We start from the raw sequence: 17,391 nt of genomic DNA, 5'->3' as shown, positions 1-17,391 counted from the left end.
ATGTATATTATGTTATTCCTAGTTTCATCTACTGGAAACTGAGCTCTGCTGGTCAAAGTTAACCTTAGTTTTACAGTATGTATCCGGTCACCTCTGACAGATGGAGCAAAGAGCAACTTTCGAGACTTCCCCAGACATCTTATATTTTATGGCCATGCCATCTTAAAATAACTAGAAATACTGTACATTGCAAGCATGCTCGGGCTGATGCTGCTGGCTGTGACGCACATGGTCATTTGTTTACATGGAAATTTCTATTACTGTTAGGGATAAGCGCACCCGTGGATGTTGGGTTCCTAGAGTTCGGTCGGACTTTAGTTAAAATTTTACCTTGGTCCTTGAATTTGACCTCGGACCACATAGATGTCAACTGAGACCTGAACTTCTGTGCTATAAAATGGTCATAGTAAAAGCTAGGGAGCTGCAAAAGAAACCAAAATGGGGTTAAGAGTAGGACAATTGCCCTGGAAACAAATGTAGAAAGGGAAATTACTTAAAGGGGTTCTGTCACCATATCAATCATGGTTAAGTAGAAAGTAAATTAATAAAAAATACAAAAAATTAAGAGTCCCCCCCACATAGGACCAATATTAATAGTGCCCCCTGAGAGCCTTTTTTCAGAGTTCACCCACAGAGCCAAAGTTGAAGAGTGCCGGCACAGAGCCTATTTTCACAGTTCCCCACAGAACAAAATTTTTTCTCTACTAGTGTGTACTTCAGCTGCTGCAGTTAAAAAGCTGTTAGTTGGATTTGGGATCAAACTAGCGGTCCTCGTTGAGGCTTGCTACCACCCATTCCAGCTCCTTTGCCATGGGCACCTCCCCGATGCTGTTTACTGAGTGTCCCGGGAGCCAGAAGCATTTATCTTAAAAAAACATTATTGTAGAAAGCAGACAGCCACGCCTGAATACTCCAGCTAGAACTAATGGAATAGGACTCCAGTTCTATTTTCTTGTTTGCCGGAACTGGGGCTATGATTAAGATGGTGGCCACCAGTAATTCGCACTGATAATAATCCTGGCATTTTTATTACTTTCTGCAAAGTCAAAAGTTTACATACACTAAAAGTACTATGCCTTTAAACAATCTGGGACAATATGGGACATCCCATATGATGATGTCACGGCTTTGGAAGCTTTTGATAGGTTTATCGGTTAATTAGAGACACACCTGTGGATGGATTATAATTTACACCTGAAACATATTGCTTCTTTGTATATCATCATGGGAAAGTCAAAAGAAATCAGCCAAGATCTCAGGAAGAGAATTGTGGACTTGCACAAGTCTGATTCATCCTTGGGTGCAATTCCCAGATATCTGAAGGTGTCTCGTTCATCTGTACAAACAATTATATGCAAGTACAAACAAGATTGGAAAGTCCAGCCATCATACCGCTCAGGAAGGAAATGAGTACTGTGTACCAGAGATGAACGTGCTTTGGTCAGACATGTGCATATCAAACCAAGAGAAAAAGCAAAAGACCTTGTGAAGATGCTGGTGGAAGCTGGTACAATTGTGTCATAAGCCTCAGTGAAACGCGTACTGTATCAACATGGGCTGAAAGGCCACTCCGCCAGGAAGAAGTTATTACTTCAAAAAAATATAAAAAGCCAGATTAATATTTGCAAATGGACACAGGAACAAAGACCTTAATTTTTGGAGACATGTCCTGTGGTCTGACGAAAATAAAATTGAACTGTTTGGCCATTATGACCATCGTTACATTTGGAGGAAAAAGGGAGAAGCTTTGAAGCCTAAGAACACCATCCCAACCGTAAAACACAGGGGTGGCAGCATCATGTTGTGGGGTTGTTTTGCTGCAGGAGGTTCTGGTGCACTTCACAAAATGGATGGCATCATGAGGAAAGAAGATTATGTGGCAATACTGAAGCAACATCTCAAGACATCAGCCAGGAATTTAAAGCTTGGGTGGAAATGGGACTTCCAAATGGACAATGACCCAAAGCATACTGCCAAACTCTTTACAAAGTGGCTTAAGGATAACAAAGTCAATGTGTTGGAGTGATCATCACAAAGCCCTGATCTCAATCCTACTGAAAATTTATGGGCAAAGCTGAAAAGGAAGATGTGAGCAAGGCGACCTACAAACATGGCTCAGTTACACCAGATCTATCAGGAGGAATGAGCACAAATTCCTACCAACTATTGAGAAGCTTGTGGAAGGATATCCAAAACATTTGATCCAAGTCATACAGTTTAAGAGCAATGGTACCAAATACTAATGAAATGTATGTAAACTTTTGACTTTGCAGAAAGTAAGAAAAATGCCTTAAAACATTATCTCTCATTATTCTACAATTTGGCAAATATAAATATTTTTTTTAATCCTAACTGACCTAAAACGGAAAGGCTTATTCTGATTTTATGTCAGAGATAGTGGGGTGAGACATACTTCTGGTTTCAACTGTATATAAATATATGTTTGTGTGCATACACACATACATACACTGTATATTTATCCCTTTTCACTCCCCTTGTTCGGCCCTGTAATAATAAATAAGACTATCCTGACCTCCGGTGCGGCTGCAGTTCCAGCAATGTCTGATGCCGTGTTCCTGGGACCATTTGACATTATGACATGCAGGCCCTGCGACCAATCAGCACCCGGCTTCTTTCTCCCCTCCTTTGGACATTTGAGAAGGAAGTCAATGTAGCGCTCATCCTGATTTAATGTCCAAAGGTGGGGAGACAGATGCTGGGTGTTGATTGGTCTTGGGGCCCGCATGTCATAGCAATGTGACGTGGGGCTCAGGAACGCGACTTCAGACACCACTGGAACTGCAGCAGCATCGGAGGTGGGTATAAGCTTATTTATTTTGACGTGGGGCGAACAAGGTGAATAAGAAGGGGTTGTCCAAGTAGTGGACAAACCATTAAGAAAAAAAAAATGTGGACAACTGCTTGTTTGAGGGCTACAAAAAGAGGTATGTGACATAATTGTCATTGGTCATTGGTCCTGCTTAAGGGGTTTACTCTTATCTTTATTAGGCATTATTCACATAACCACATTCATTTTCTCATCTGCAAAAAAACAGATCCAATTTGAATGTCATTACTGAACTTTTGAATATCAAGATCCATTATCTTCACAACTTCTGAACATGAGTTATATTCGGATCATGGTCAATAGTTGATGTTACTTATTTCCCTCAGGACAGACACTGTGAAATGTTGTTGGTGACTGTATCTGGATACGCTACGCCTTATAATGTTAGATCATCGTTTCCGACAAAAAAAGCGATATTTGTGTCAGGTATGATTTAGAGATCTGTGTACAATGACGACATGGATTCTTTCATTATTGAGATACTCTCATCTCACGTTTAACTGTTCCTATCTGTCAATACCGTCTCCCATGAATCTCATTAATTCCCTATTATATCCATTTATCTGCCCAATTTGCCTGCTTTGGATATTGTTGCTATTATTTTTTCATTATGTGACTCTTATATTCTCTGCTATAGTATATGAGGCATATACTGACTTTATATACTACTCATTGACGCAATAGTAACCTGACCCAACGTACTTTCTTTATAAAACAAAAGGTCACTAACCCTCAGAGCACAATTATACTCAACATGAAGAAGCAAACCAGTGCTCTTCCTGGTTAAGCTCAAGATGCTATAGGAAGAGTTTTACAATCCTTGTCTATTCTGTTATCACAGACCAAGTCTAATGTGTGAGAAAGTAATGTATAAATGTGCAACACATACATTATCTATCATCAACATGAACATCAACATGTCACACCAATCCTTCCTGGAAAGATCCGCAGGCAAAACTGATAATTCCACACTTATAATTATCAAATTAGAAGATAGTGTGTTTCAGAAGACAAGTTTTCACGCCCTTCGAGTTGTCTCTCATTATTGCATATTTCAAACACATAATGATATCCTTAATTAAACTGTAAAATAGGACACTTAGGGGTACTTTGCACGCTGCGACATCGCTACTGCGATATCGTCGGGGTCAAATCGAAAGTGACGCACATCCGGCACCGGTAATGACGTCGCAACGTGTAAAGCCTAGACGCGCCGATAAACGATCGCAAAAGCGTCGAAAATCGGTGATCTGTGTAGCGTCGGTCATTTTCATAATGTCGCACCAATAGGAGATGCGATGTTGTTCCTCGTTCCTGCGGCAGCACACATCGCTGTGTGTGAAGCCACAGGAGCGAGGAACATCTCCTTACCTGCCTCCACCGGCTATGCGGAAGGAAGGAGGTGGGCGGGATGTTTACGTCCCGCTCATCTCCACCCCTCCGCTTCTATTGGCCGCCTGCCGTGTGACGTCGCTATTATGCCGCACGACCCGCCCCCTTAGGAAGGAGGCGAGTCGCCGGCCAGAGCGACGTCGCAGGGCAGGTAAGTGTGTGTGAAGCTGCTGTAGCGATAATGTTCGCTACGGCAGCTATCACAAGATATCGCATGTGCGACAAGGGTGGGTGTAAGAGGTGTCGCTGTGATACAGTGATGCCACTGACAGGACAGATGAGTTTTTCCGAAAACGATGGTAAACAATAACAAGATTTATTATCTCAAAACGTGCCCCTGTTTTGTATGGGGAAGGAAAAATACAAACTAGGAAAATAAACAGTGCAAATCAAACAAATTGTACAAGAGGATTATGTTTCAAATTTTACTACCAGGAGAACAGTCACATACTCTTGGTCCCTAAAAAGGAGATGTCTTCCCTGGGGCCAATAATACCACCCCCCTCCCTTAAATATGACTGGATCTACACAGGGTTAATTCCAAAGGGGAAGCCGTAATATGTGGCTTTTCTGCTGGTTCACAATCTTAACACTATCTCCAATCAATAAACTCCCTGGGATTCCAATATGACCAAACTCATCTGTATAGCTAAGCAGAATTCAACCTGAGTTTACTAACCAAAATAACATATAAAAGAAGTGACCATATTCAATTCTCATTTACATGAAATAGAAATATTAACAATCTCTTTTGATTAACACGCTCTGTGGGAAAATCCAATCTGAACAGGAGGGTGCCTTGGGGAACTTCACCACGGACTGTGGCCTTTCTGAACTTCGCACCACAGTATCAACAGTCATTGGGAAGATGAATATAGTTTGTGCCTCACTGACACCGTCCCATAGAGACCAGATATTTAGGTTGATCTAAATACCTAACTAACCCTATCTAAACTCGTGGGACCGGTCAAGGAGAATTTAGAGTAGAACGAATAACATGAGGTACCCCATCCTTGTTTTGGATATAGAGTGTTATATTCTTCCACGGGCGCCGTGTCACACTTCACAAATCGGCCGACTCTTTTCAAACGACCTTCCGTTGTTGGTCTTCTTTCTTTTTCATACTCTTCACCGAATGGAAATTGAGGATTAATGTCCCAGACGTCACCAGTCACAGGAGCAAACACAAAACACTGCTCGTCTCAGCTTCGTCTCCGTGGCAACCCACCGACTTCTATTCACAGCAAAACTTTATTCATTCTCAACTTAACTGACAGAGCAATGGTGCAATAAACGTATTTTATAAATCAAGCCGCATCTTTATTTGCACAAATTATAGTCAACACATATTGATCAGGATTATATCTCTTAGGGGGAATACCAGCAGTCTCCCTCTTTGATCTCCGCAGATCAACCTCTGAGGAACAAGTGGGTGTGTCAGATGACACCACCACCTCCAGAGGGATTTCTGGATTTTCAGGGATTATTGGTTGAGTTCTCATTTCTATCTCAGGCTCATCAAAACAATCACACCAGATGTTGTCTGGTTGTTTTGTCAATACCCCTGGGTTAGGTGACCTCGGCATCTCATCCTGTGGTTCTGGGGCGACTGACACACAGCGCTTCAACCAATTTCTATGCACCGTGCGAAAAGGACCATCACTCCCCTCAGGGGTAATCGTATACACACTGCCTTCCAAGGAGACTTTAATCACGGTATATGGAATATTTTCCCACCGGTCAGCCAATTTTCCATCTGGTCAAGTAACTCGTACCTGAACTCGATCCCCTTGCCGAAATGTTTCTCCGGACACCACCCCCCAGTCGTGGTGGGGATGACTTTGTAATCGGTCTTTTGCCAGCGTATGCACCGTCTCCAGTTTACACTTATGGTCCCGCATCCACTCTTGCGGGGTTCGATGCTCGAACCCTTCCGGCGCTGAAAAGTTCAGTTCCACGACTTCCCTTCCAGGTCTCCCAAACATCATCATGTATGGAGAGAACCCAGTTGCACTGTGCACATGATTGTTGTACGCCCACATTAACTCTGGTATCAGTTCAGGCCAACAACTCTTTTGGTCTTGCTCAAGGGTTCTCAACATCTGCAACAGAGTTCTATTGAACCTTTTGCAAGCTCCATTGCCTTGTGGATGGTAAGGAGTAGTCCGGGACTGCCGCACACCATACAACTGGAGTAACTCCGTTATAAGTTTACCTTGCAAACAGGCTCCTTGATCAGAGTGTACTCTTTTCGGGCAACCATACACTTGAATGAAGTGTTTGCAGATGGCTTGAACCGCTGTCTCTGCAGTTTGGTCCTTAGTGGGTACCACCACAGCATATTTTGTGAAATGGTCTGTCATTACTAGACAGGACGTATGTCCACTCTTTGAGGGACCCACAGACAAATAGTCGATCATCAGAACTTCTAACGGAGCGGATGTTACAAGGGTTTGTACTGGAGCCCTCTCCTCACACGTTTTGTTGACTTCACAGGTACGACACTGAATACACACTTGGTGAACCAGCTCTTCAAAACCAGGAGTATAAACAAATCTATGTAGCCACTTGTAAGTTTTGTCCGGCCCAAAATGAGCCAGAAGGGTTCTTGTTGGACAACGCATCGCGAGCTGCGAAGGGACTCGCAAACACTCCAAGAGTGTGAGTATCGTCCACCCACTTAATGTCGAAGCCTTTCTTCTGGTAACTGGCAAATGCGCGGAGTAAATCTTCGGTCTTAAATTCTGCAGGAAAGCCATAGATCTCAATCACATGTGACAGTTGTAGATCATCTATATCCGGCTCTCTAGGCTCATAGTCATAGTAGTTATATCTGGACTTCTTGGGGCTGTCGTGATCTCCATCACTCAATGATAGCTCTTTCATATGATGAGGATCGACACACTCGCCATCATCATTAAAGAGAGAATCCCAGCTCTCTTCCTCGGTAACGTTGGCTACACATGGAGTCACTTTATCAGTGGTTTCCAAAGAGGCCACACAAGAGTCTGACACCGGGTCTGGATACCCTCCCAGGACAAAGTCCGTGTCAGTCAATAAATTAGGTTGGTTTAGGTCATCTGAACAGACCATGCCTGTATTAGGGCACAAAATGGGTTCAAGAGGATCCACCTTCGGACAAGGCTCTGCTTGCTTTGAAGGAGCCTCAGGAGGCTCTGCATTCACTCCTCCGGAAACAGAGTCCACTCCATCCAAGCTGGGCAACTCCTCCACAACCTCATGGCTTGTAAATGCAGGATCAATGACCTCCATGCCCACTGCTCCAGTGTCATTAGGAGCTGCATTTACTAACGCAGATGCATTCTCTGCCATCACCATTACGTCCACTGTCACAAGTCCATGTGGCATCTCTGTATCTTGACCCCTCATAGTCCGCACCTCTTCACTACCCTGAATTATAACGTTTGCAGAGCTACACCTCCCCTCCAGTCTTGCAGAACCTAAATAATGGCCCACGTCAACCGTCTCGCCCTCAAGTTCTCTATCAGTCTCGCTAACACCTTGAGCTGTATTGACATTCATTGGCGATACACGCGCATGCATGCTATCTAATCCAGCTCTGGCGCCTTCATACGGGCATGCTTTATAGTCGGCTCCACGGCAGGGCTCAATGGCGAGGACAATGGCTCTGTTATCCTCCTGTCCCCTCCAGTCTTGCAGAACCTAAATAATGGCCCACGTCAACCGTCTCGCCCTCAAGTTCTCTATCAGTCTCGCTAACACCTTGAGCTGTATTGACATTCATTGGCGATACACGCGCATGCATGCTATCTAATCCAGCTCTGGCGCCTTCACACGGGCATGCTTTATAGTCGGCTCCACGGCATGGCTCAATGGCGAGGACAATGGCTCTGTTATCCTCCTGTCCCCTCCAGTCTTGCAGAACCTAAATAATGGCCCACGTCAACCGTCTCGCCCTCAAGTTCTCTATCAGTCTCGCTAACACCTTGAGCTGTATTGACATTCATTGGCGATACACGCGCATGCATGCTATCTAATCCAGCTCTGGCGCCTTCACACGGGCATGCTTTATAGTCGGCTCCACGGCAGGGCTCAATGGCGAGGACAATGGCTCTGTTATCCTCCTGTCCCCTCCAGTCTTGCAGAACCTAAATAATGGCCCACGTCAACCGTCTCGCCCTCAAGTTCTCTATCAGTCTCGCTAACACCTTGAGCTGTATTGACATTCATTGGCGATACACGCGCATGCATGCTATCTAATCCAGCTCTGGCGCCTTCACACGGGCATGCTTTATAGTCGGCTCCACGGCAGGGCTCAATGGCGAGGACAATGGCTCTGTTATCCTCCTGTCCCCTCCAGTCTTGCAGAACCTAAATAATGGCCCACGTCAACCGTCTCGCCCTCAAGTTCTCTATCAGTCTCGCTAACACCTTGAGCTGTATTGACATTCATTGGCGATACACGCGCATGCATGCTATCTAATCCAGCTCTGGCGCCTTCACACGGGCATGCTTTATAGTCGGCTCCACGGCAGGGCTCAATGGCGAGGACAATGGCTCTGTTATCCTCCTGTAAGACATGCTCTGCTATAACAGGAGAGGGATCTAATTTCCTCTCTGTAATATTTTCTTGCCTTTCATACAAGAGTGCATTACCCGTGTTATCAGCACTGCTTTCTAAGACTGTGAGCAGTCCAGATGGGTCTTTAATAGTGTCACTTACAGAGATTACTTCTGCACTATCTGCGGCGGAGAATAAGCCGCCACTTTGGTGAACAGTCGTGCTGTCTATATTCTCTACTTTGCATCCCCAGCTGTTATCTATGGTATTAGATGGTAAACCTAAATTGGACTGATTACATACAATGGTTACGGCTTCTTTTAAGTTCTCTGTGCTGCTGGATAACTTCTCTAAGCAGAGCTGGAACATGCCCTGTTTTCTTTTCAAAGCGTCTACGTAGCTTTCTGACTTCGAAAACTGACTCTTTCCCTTGGCTTGATCTTTCTTTCTGTACCTATCCTGTTCTGCCCAGGTGTCACATGAGCTTCTTCTATAGCTGCACTTTTTTTCTTGGTGATGCTTGGCAGCAGTGGCCCAGGAAGGAAAAGATTCAGTCTTTTTGGAAGAAGAACCATGGTGAACAGCAGAGGAGGAACCATGGTGAGCAGCGGATGAAGAACTATGGTGAATGGCGTCAGTGGAATCATTGCGTGAAGCTGACAAGTGTCTTTCATCCGATTCCGATGTCGTCAATCTCTCATTGATGCTGAGGTTAATAAAAGTTTCACATAAGGAATCATTTTCAACCTGTTCCGTTGTGACAAGATCAGTTCCTTGGTCTCTGCGCTCAGACTGCTTCTTTAGAACGGATGATTTATAGGATGTCCGATCCTGATGGGCTCTATACTCCCGGCCTAAAGATTCCCAACTCCCCTTGTGGTTCCTGTATCTAGACCGGTTTGGAGTTTTATTGGGTGAAAACTCTATAGAATCAGTGGAGTTTTCACTGCTGACGTTTCCATCATCTGCTGGAGGTTGCCTAGCCTTTGGAACGCACAAGGCTTTATCGGGTCTTCGATGTCGAGGTCGGCACTGATCCATTTTATCCTCCATGTCCTGAGATAATTTATCTTCACCTTCCTTCCCAGGCATCTTCCCGCTGTTTTGCTTCTAGATTCTTTCGCACTCTGGCTTCCTGGAGTTTCTTGCGATCAGCCTCCCTTTCGGCCCGGCTCTGGGTACTTCGCACTCCCAAGGCACTAATCACCAGTCTCCTTGCAAGAACTGCAGACGTTTCTGGACGGTCTTTAGCGGGCTGCAAATAGTCCGCGCAGGCCCTAGCTTTGGCTCTGGACGCTCTGGTGGCCTGGGACAATGGTCGAACCTTCACCAGTGGGTTATGATACAGTGATGCCACTGACAGGACAGATGAGTTTTTCCGAAAATGATGGTAAACAATAACAAGATTTATTATCTCAAAACGTGCCCCTGTTTTGTATGGGGAAGGAAAAATACAAGCTAGGAAAATAAACAGTGCAAATCAAATAAATTGTACAAGAGGATTATGTTTCAAATTTTACTACCAGGAGAACAGTCACATACTCTTGGTCCCTAAAAAGGAGATGTCTTCCCTGGGGCCAATACCACCACCCCCCTCCCTTAAATATGACTGGATCTACACAGGGTTAATTCCAAAGGGGAAGCCGTAATATGTGGCTTTTCTGCTGGTTCACAATCTTAACACTATCTCCAATCAATAAACTCCCTGGGATCCCAATATGACCAAACTCATCTGTATAGCTAAGCAGAATTCAACCCGAGTTTACTAACAAAAATAACATATAAAAGAAGTGACCATATTCAATTCTCATTTGCATGAAATAGAAATATTAACAATCTCTTTTGATTAACACGCTCTGTGGGAAAATCCAATCCGAACAGGAGGGTGCCTTGGGGAACTTTACCACGGACTGTGGCCTTTCTGAACTTCGCACCGCAGTATCAACAGTCATTGGGAAGATGAATATAGTTTGTGCCTCACTGACATCATCCCATAGAGACCAGATATTTAGGTTGGTCTAAATACCTAACTAACCCTAGCTAAACTCATGGGACCGGTCAAGGAGAATTTAGAGTAGAACGAATAACATGAGGTACCCCATCCTTGTTTTGGATATAGAGTGTTATATTCTTCCACGGGCGCCGTGTCACACTTCACAAATCGGCCGACTCTCTTCAAATGACCTTCCGTTGTTGGTCTTCTTTCTTTGTCACCGAACAGAAATTGAGGATTAATGTCCCAGACGTCACCAGTCACAGGAGCAAACACAAAACACTGCTCGTCTCAGCTTCGTCTCCGTGGCAACCCACCGACTTCTATTCACAGCAAAACTTTATTCATTCTCAACTTAACTGACAGAGCAATGGTGCAATAAACGTATTTTATAAATCAAGCCGCAAAATTGCATTTTCACTACATAGTTCTGCTATTATTTACATCACATTACTCACAAAATTATTCAAGTATTATTTTGTAAACACTTAATAAATTTTAAAACAACAGTGAGTGTTGCTGACATCTAGTGGTCAGATGCCATCGTTACAGGTGTGCCTTTTGCTCATAGTCAATACCAACACATATCGCTATACACTCTCCTACACGGGTACTTTCGCGCTCGGCATCGCTAGCCAATGCTAGCGATGTCGCAACGTGCAAAGTACCCCTTAATGTTACAAGGATTCTTTTTATAATTGTAACTATAAATGAGACTTAAAACTTGATTTCAGACATTCTTATAAAAGAAGAGGAATTTAAGTTTTCCAGACTAATGGCTCAAGTCGGCAGTCACTCTATGTATGTCCTATCAGGAGTCTCCGTTGCTGGCCTTGAGAGCAGGTGGTCATGAGGCATCAAGTATGCGATTTCCATACTTCCCACCACTTTCCTACTAGATGTCTCTAGCCTTGTTCAATTCACTAGTATTGAGCAAGTCCGCACATGTCTAGTTGGCACATGACTGCATGTATGCCCATTGCTTACCTGCTCCTGGTGCTAACATCAGAGAATTCTGACAGCACACACACTACACACTGTGAGGATTCACAAGTCTGCAGTCACACACAGTGACTAAGGGTACTGTCACACTAAACGACGTACCAGCGATTCCGACCACGATACGACCTGGTCAGGATCGCTGGTACGTCGCTACAGGGTCGCTATTGAGCTGTCAAACAGTCAGATCTTCCCAAAGACGCAGCAACCATACGGCGGTTGCTGGGACCCTGTCACATAGCACGATTCAAATCTTGATTAGTAACATAGGCGTGCATCTACATTGCCTTTTCTGCGCCCCCTGCTCCGATTGGTGGTCATAACTGCGTTGTGACTGGACGGCCTTGCCTTTTGAGAAGAATAGCACTTCCATACTTCTCCATCCTTGTCCATCCTACAGTCCTGATGCAGAATGGACTGTATTACGATCTGCTGCTACGGTCCAGGACAAGTGAATTCAGCCATCTTAAATGTACTGCGATCTACAAGCCAGAACAGAGCATGGAAGCAGCCAATCCGAATGCAGTAGCGATCACCAATCGGAACAGAGAGGGTGCAGAAAACAACCAAGATGTATGCCTATGTGAGTCGCGAACAAGGTTGTTGGGTAAGGTATCAAACACCGATGCGTGCTGCCCTGCGGGAGCCCAATTACCAAAAAATGAACCAGAACAGTGTGTAACGATCAGCGATTTCACAGCAGGGCTCAGATCGCTGCTTAGTGTCACACACAGCGATATCGCTCATGAGGTCACTGGTACGTAAAAAAACCTGTGACTCAGCAACGATCTTGCTAGCGATCTTGCTATGTCAGAAGTACCCCCAAGAGGAAAAAATACTTATCAGCCACTTCAGCTAGAAATCCATATCCTGACAGGAGACTAGAGCTGCAGGGAGGAAGAAAACAGCTGGTCACCGGTGAGGCATAGTCCAAATAGATAGAAGTAGAAAAAGTCAAGCAATCCCACACAAAAAAAGTAAAAGAATAAAATCTTTATTTCAAAATCTTGGGTAAAATGCCATAGGACAGACATTAAAAACAGAGCAGATGACGCATTTGGGATCGCACAGCATTTGAGATATGAGTAAGGATCATGTGTGATCCGAAATGCATCTGCTCGGTTTTTAATATCTGTCCCAAGGCATTTTACCCAAGATTTTGAAATAAAGATTTTTTCTTTTATTTTTTGTGGGATTGCTGGAATTTTTCTCCTTATCCACCTAGAGTGACTGCACACTTTAACGCCACACCCAAAGCCTGGACAACCCCATTTAAGCTCATTTTTAGCAGATCTGTTTTAAAGCCTTTTGGCCCCATGCATTTTTTTCCTAAAAAAAAATATTTATTTTTGTAATTGGGTTTTATTACTTTTTTTCTTCATACATTTATCTTTTGTAGAAATCATTGAATATTGCAGACTGTTAAAAAGGTTTGTCTGTAAGATTTCACACTGAACAGGACTGAGCAGCCTGCAGTGTTTAAGAATGCATGCATTGTATATTGAAACTGTAGCAGTAATAATATAATAATAATTTTATTCATTTATATAGCGCTATTAATTCCACAGCGCTTTACATACATTGGCAATACTGTCCCCATTGGGGCTCACAATCTAGAGTCCCTATCAGTATGTTTTTTGTAGTGTGGGAGGAAACCGGAGTACCCGGAAGAAACCCACGCAAACACGGGGAGAACATACAAACTCCTTGCAGATAGTGTCCTTGGTGGGAATTGAACCCAGGACCCCAGCGCTGCAAGACTGCAGTGCTAACCACTGAGCCACCGAGCCGCCCAGTAGGACCCAATTATAAAAAATAATTTTTAGAAAAAAGTTTACAAAGAGGAGGACATGTGATCTCCCACAGGATAATGTGTCTGTGTGTCCTCACTAAATTAACCTCGAGAACACACATAAGCGTAAACTAGATGTGTGAATGGCACCTAATAGAAAGTATTTGGGAATCATTGAGAGAACTCCAGTGCTGAACTCAATAAACTATGATTTTCTGAAAATCATAGTCAGAAACTTTAATCACAGTATTTGTAAAGGGTGCTTTACACACTGCGACATCGCTAGCAATGTCGCGACCGATAGCACCCGCCCCGTCATTCGTGCGACATGTGGTGATTGCTGCCGTAGCGAACAATATCACTACGGCAGCGTCACACGCACATACCTGTTCAGCAACATCGCTGTGGCCGTCAAACAATCCCTCCTTTAAGGGGGAGGTGCGTTCGGCGTCATAGCGACGTCACAGCAGCGTCACAAAACGGCTGCCCAATCGAAGAGGAGGGGAGGAGATGAGCGGCCAGAACATGCCGCCCACCTCCTTCCTTCCTCCTTTCCGGTGGACGCAGGTAGGATGATGTTCGTCGTTCCTGCGGTGTCACACACAGCGATGTGTGCTGCCGCAGGAACGACGAACAATCTGCGGAATTAAACACCAACGACATTATGATTAGGAGCGACGTGTCAACGTTCAACAATTTTTACTGTTTTTGCGATCGTTGATCGTCGCTCCTAGCTGTCACACGCTGCGGTGTCGCTAATGACGCCGGATGTGCGTCACAAACACCGTGACCCTGACAATATATCGTTAGCGATGTCGCGGCGTGTAAAGCACCCTTTACTATTTCTTGCTGCCGTCAGATTAGGTTTACACCCGCTAATAAATTATCTTTACTGTAAATGTATCACCTAGATTTACTGTATTTAGTGAGAAAAAAACCCTAAAATAATTTTTTCCCTAATTTGTTCTTATTTTCTGATATCACCCATAATACAAATGGTCACCCATATTTATATATTGTGAAGTTGCACCTTGCAACATAGGGGGTTACTTGCTCAGCATGAGGGCTTCAGGTAGACACAGGAGGCACAGTTTCTTAAGATCACAGCCTGCTTTATTCAACTTCATAAAGCACCGCGCTGGTACGGACATCACATGGCATGTACAGGCAGGAAAACAGGTACATTCCCAAACCTCAGCCCTTCAGATTATGTTCAGTCCATAAGTCCCTGCAGAGCCTTCTCAGATGCTGTTTTCTTACCTCCACCCACCAATACACCCAGCTACTTCCTCCAGCACAGGAACTTCAGTGCAGGGCCATGGGTGTGTCCAGAGGCCTGACTTTCATTCCTGGGACCACACCCCGAGGTGGAGATATGGTGAACAGCCGTCCCACCTATCTCATTAGCTGACCACAACAGAGCCGGCCCAGGTAACACACCTTAACCCTCTCAGCACAGTACCAGTGATTATATCACAATATATATACTCAGCTTCAGACGCTCCCTAAAAACGCATCTTTTTAGGGCGGCCTATCACACTCCCTAGCCAAACTAATTTCACCTAATCCCTCTACAACTTCTCAGAACATAACCCCACGTCAAACTCCATGGCACCCAAATGCATCTCAACGCTCTGGCCAACTGGTCCAGGAAGCCATTATCTATCCCCCATGATATGGCTGGATTGTCATTGTAAATAAGCACTTGTACCTTGCCCCTCCCCACATCTCATTGTAGATTGTAAGCTCTCACGAGCAGGGTTGCCATTTTTCCTTTTAAATATTGTATCTTCTTTAATTGTTACTTGTTTGTATATGTTTATGTATATGATATGTATATGTATATGAGCCTCCTGAATTGTAAAGCGCTGCGGAATATGTTGGCGCTATAGAAATAAAGATTATTATATTTGCATCCAATTTGTATTGCGGCTTCCCATCATTATTTGCACATAGAATTGGTAAAAATAAGTTGTTGCAAATGTTATCAGATTCTATAGACTTCTAAACTGGGATTGTGGATTGAATAAGAACATAAAGTAAATGGAACGTCCATCATATCTGAAATGTAGACAGTGTATATAAATCTAGACCTATGAATATGACTGGATGATGCAGACATAAAATACATTCACTTTTCGAGCCCCTGTTTAAAGGATAATATTTGCAAAACCTATTAACAATGTTGGCAGGCCAGGAAATTGCCACAGGTTTAGTGACTAAACAGATTGTTAGGAAAGACCATTATTTTCTTCTTTCACTGTGAATAGAATTTCATTTTTTTCTTGAAAAGGAGAAGGATATTCATTGCTCTGTGGGACATTTATTGACCAGTAATCAGACACGTTACCATTTTCTATTATACAGAAATCAATTGACCAATAAAGTAGTTATGGAAATTCTATAGATTTCTTAGTGTAAGGAGTTTATATGTAAATTGTAACACCTTTGCTATTACACTGTTTTGTCTAATGTATTTTCTAGCACATCTATGAAAATTCAATTAACCTGACTAGCGCAAAATCAAAAGCCGAACCTACAATTTCAGCACATGACTGGTCCGTGACTAATGTGACCTTAGGCTCTGTAATAGTAATGCATTCCTGGAATCACATAAGTCACAACCTCATTTTATAATAAAACGCACTGACATTATCATATGCACAAAGGGGACTTCAAATTTATACATAAAAAAAATCAGTTTGCATTAGCATTTTATAACCTAATAGGAAGGGAAGAGTGAAAGGAATTTGGATATAAATTAAAATATGACTTGAACTAGGGTTTTCGCCAGCAAAATGTGAGTTGGGACGACTGCTCCTATTAGTTTAATGCGTGACTGTCATTTTAATTTTTATTTAATAAATCAATAGATAGTACACATGAAAATAAGCAACTTTGAAATGTATCCTATCAGGGATTTTTGCTTCTTTCTCCTCCTGGACTCTTCTTTCATTCTCAAAATTCTCAATTCCCAGGCAAAACCTGTCTTTAGTGAGTACAGATTTTTATGTTACCGAGATAAGAGGCGGCAGTTGGTTTTTGTAAGATTCTATTCAGAAAAGAGGAGAGAGGGGGAAGGAGAGGCTCTGCCTCTAGCTCCATCCTTTGCATCAATCTCATCCCTCTGCCTCTAGCTCCTCCCCTTGCCTCTAGCACCTCCCTCTGTCTCTAGTTCATCTCTTTGCCTCTAACTCCTCCCTTTGCCTCTAGCTCATCCCTATGTCTCTAGCTCTTCCCTTTGCCTCTAGGTTCTCCCTCTGCCTCTATCTTCTCCATCTGGCTCTAGCTCTTCCCTTTGTCTCTAGCTTCACCCTCTACCTCTAGCTCTTTTCTTTGCCTCTAGGTTCTCTCTCGGCCTCTATCTTCTCCGTATGTCTCTAGCTCTTCCTCCTGTCTCTAGCTCCACTCTCTGCCTCTAGGTTCTCCCTCTGTCTCTAGCTCCTCCCTTTGTCTTTAGCTCCACCCTCTACCTCTAGCTCTTTCCTTTGCCTCTAGGTTCTCTCTCTGCCTCTATCTTCTCCCTCTGTCTCTAGCTCCTCCCTTTGTCTCTAGCTCCACCCTCTACCTCTAGCTCTTTCCTTTGCCTCTAGGTTCTCTCTCTGCCTCTATCTTCTCCCTCTGTCTCTAGCTCCTCCCTCATTCTGTCTCTCCCTTTTACAATAGAATCTCATCAGTAACAACGCTCATCTCCTATCTCAGCAATATAAAAATTTATATCAACTGAATACAGCTTCTACCCGGGAATTGAGAATTTTGAAAATGAAAGATTAGTCCAAGAGGAGAAAGAAGCAGATTTCTTTGATAAGATAAATTACAAAGTT

The 17,391-nt window shown here is 43.7% G+C and overlaps 2 protein-coding genes across 3 annotated transcripts in view; one reads left to right on the top strand and one right to left on the bottom strand.

Moving 5' to 3' along the window:
• Positions 1 to 17,391, top strand: part of LOC142259435 (receptor activity-modifying protein 1-like) — a 189,829-nt gene that overhangs the window by 117,667 nt on the left and 54,771 nt on the right. The window lies entirely within an intron of this gene.
• On the bottom strand, positions 6,797 to 9,824 carry LOC142259431 (uncharacterized). Its single transcript, XM_075331842.1, has 3 exons — positions 9,393 to 9,824; positions 8,610 to 9,338; positions 6,797 to 7,924 (listed from the first exon to the last, which is right to left on the bottom strand). The coding sequence occupies exons 1-3, from the start codon at positions 9,822 to 9,824 to the stop codon at positions 6,797 to 6,799; spliced, it is 2,289 nt and encodes a 762-aa protein (XP_075187957.1).

The sequence above is a fragment of the Anomaloglossus baeobatrachus genome (genome assembly GCF_048569485.1).
Source record: "Anomaloglossus baeobatrachus isolate aAnoBae1 chromosome 7 unlocalized genomic scaffold, aAnoBae1.hap1 SUPER_7_unloc_4, whole genome shotgun sequence".
Taxonomy (NCBI): Eukaryota; Metazoa; Chordata; class Amphibia; order Anura; family Aromobatidae; genus Anomaloglossus; species Anomaloglossus baeobatrachus.
The sequence above is the reverse complement of the archived record's forward strand: the minus strand, read 5'-3'. Positions and strand labels throughout refer to the sequence as shown.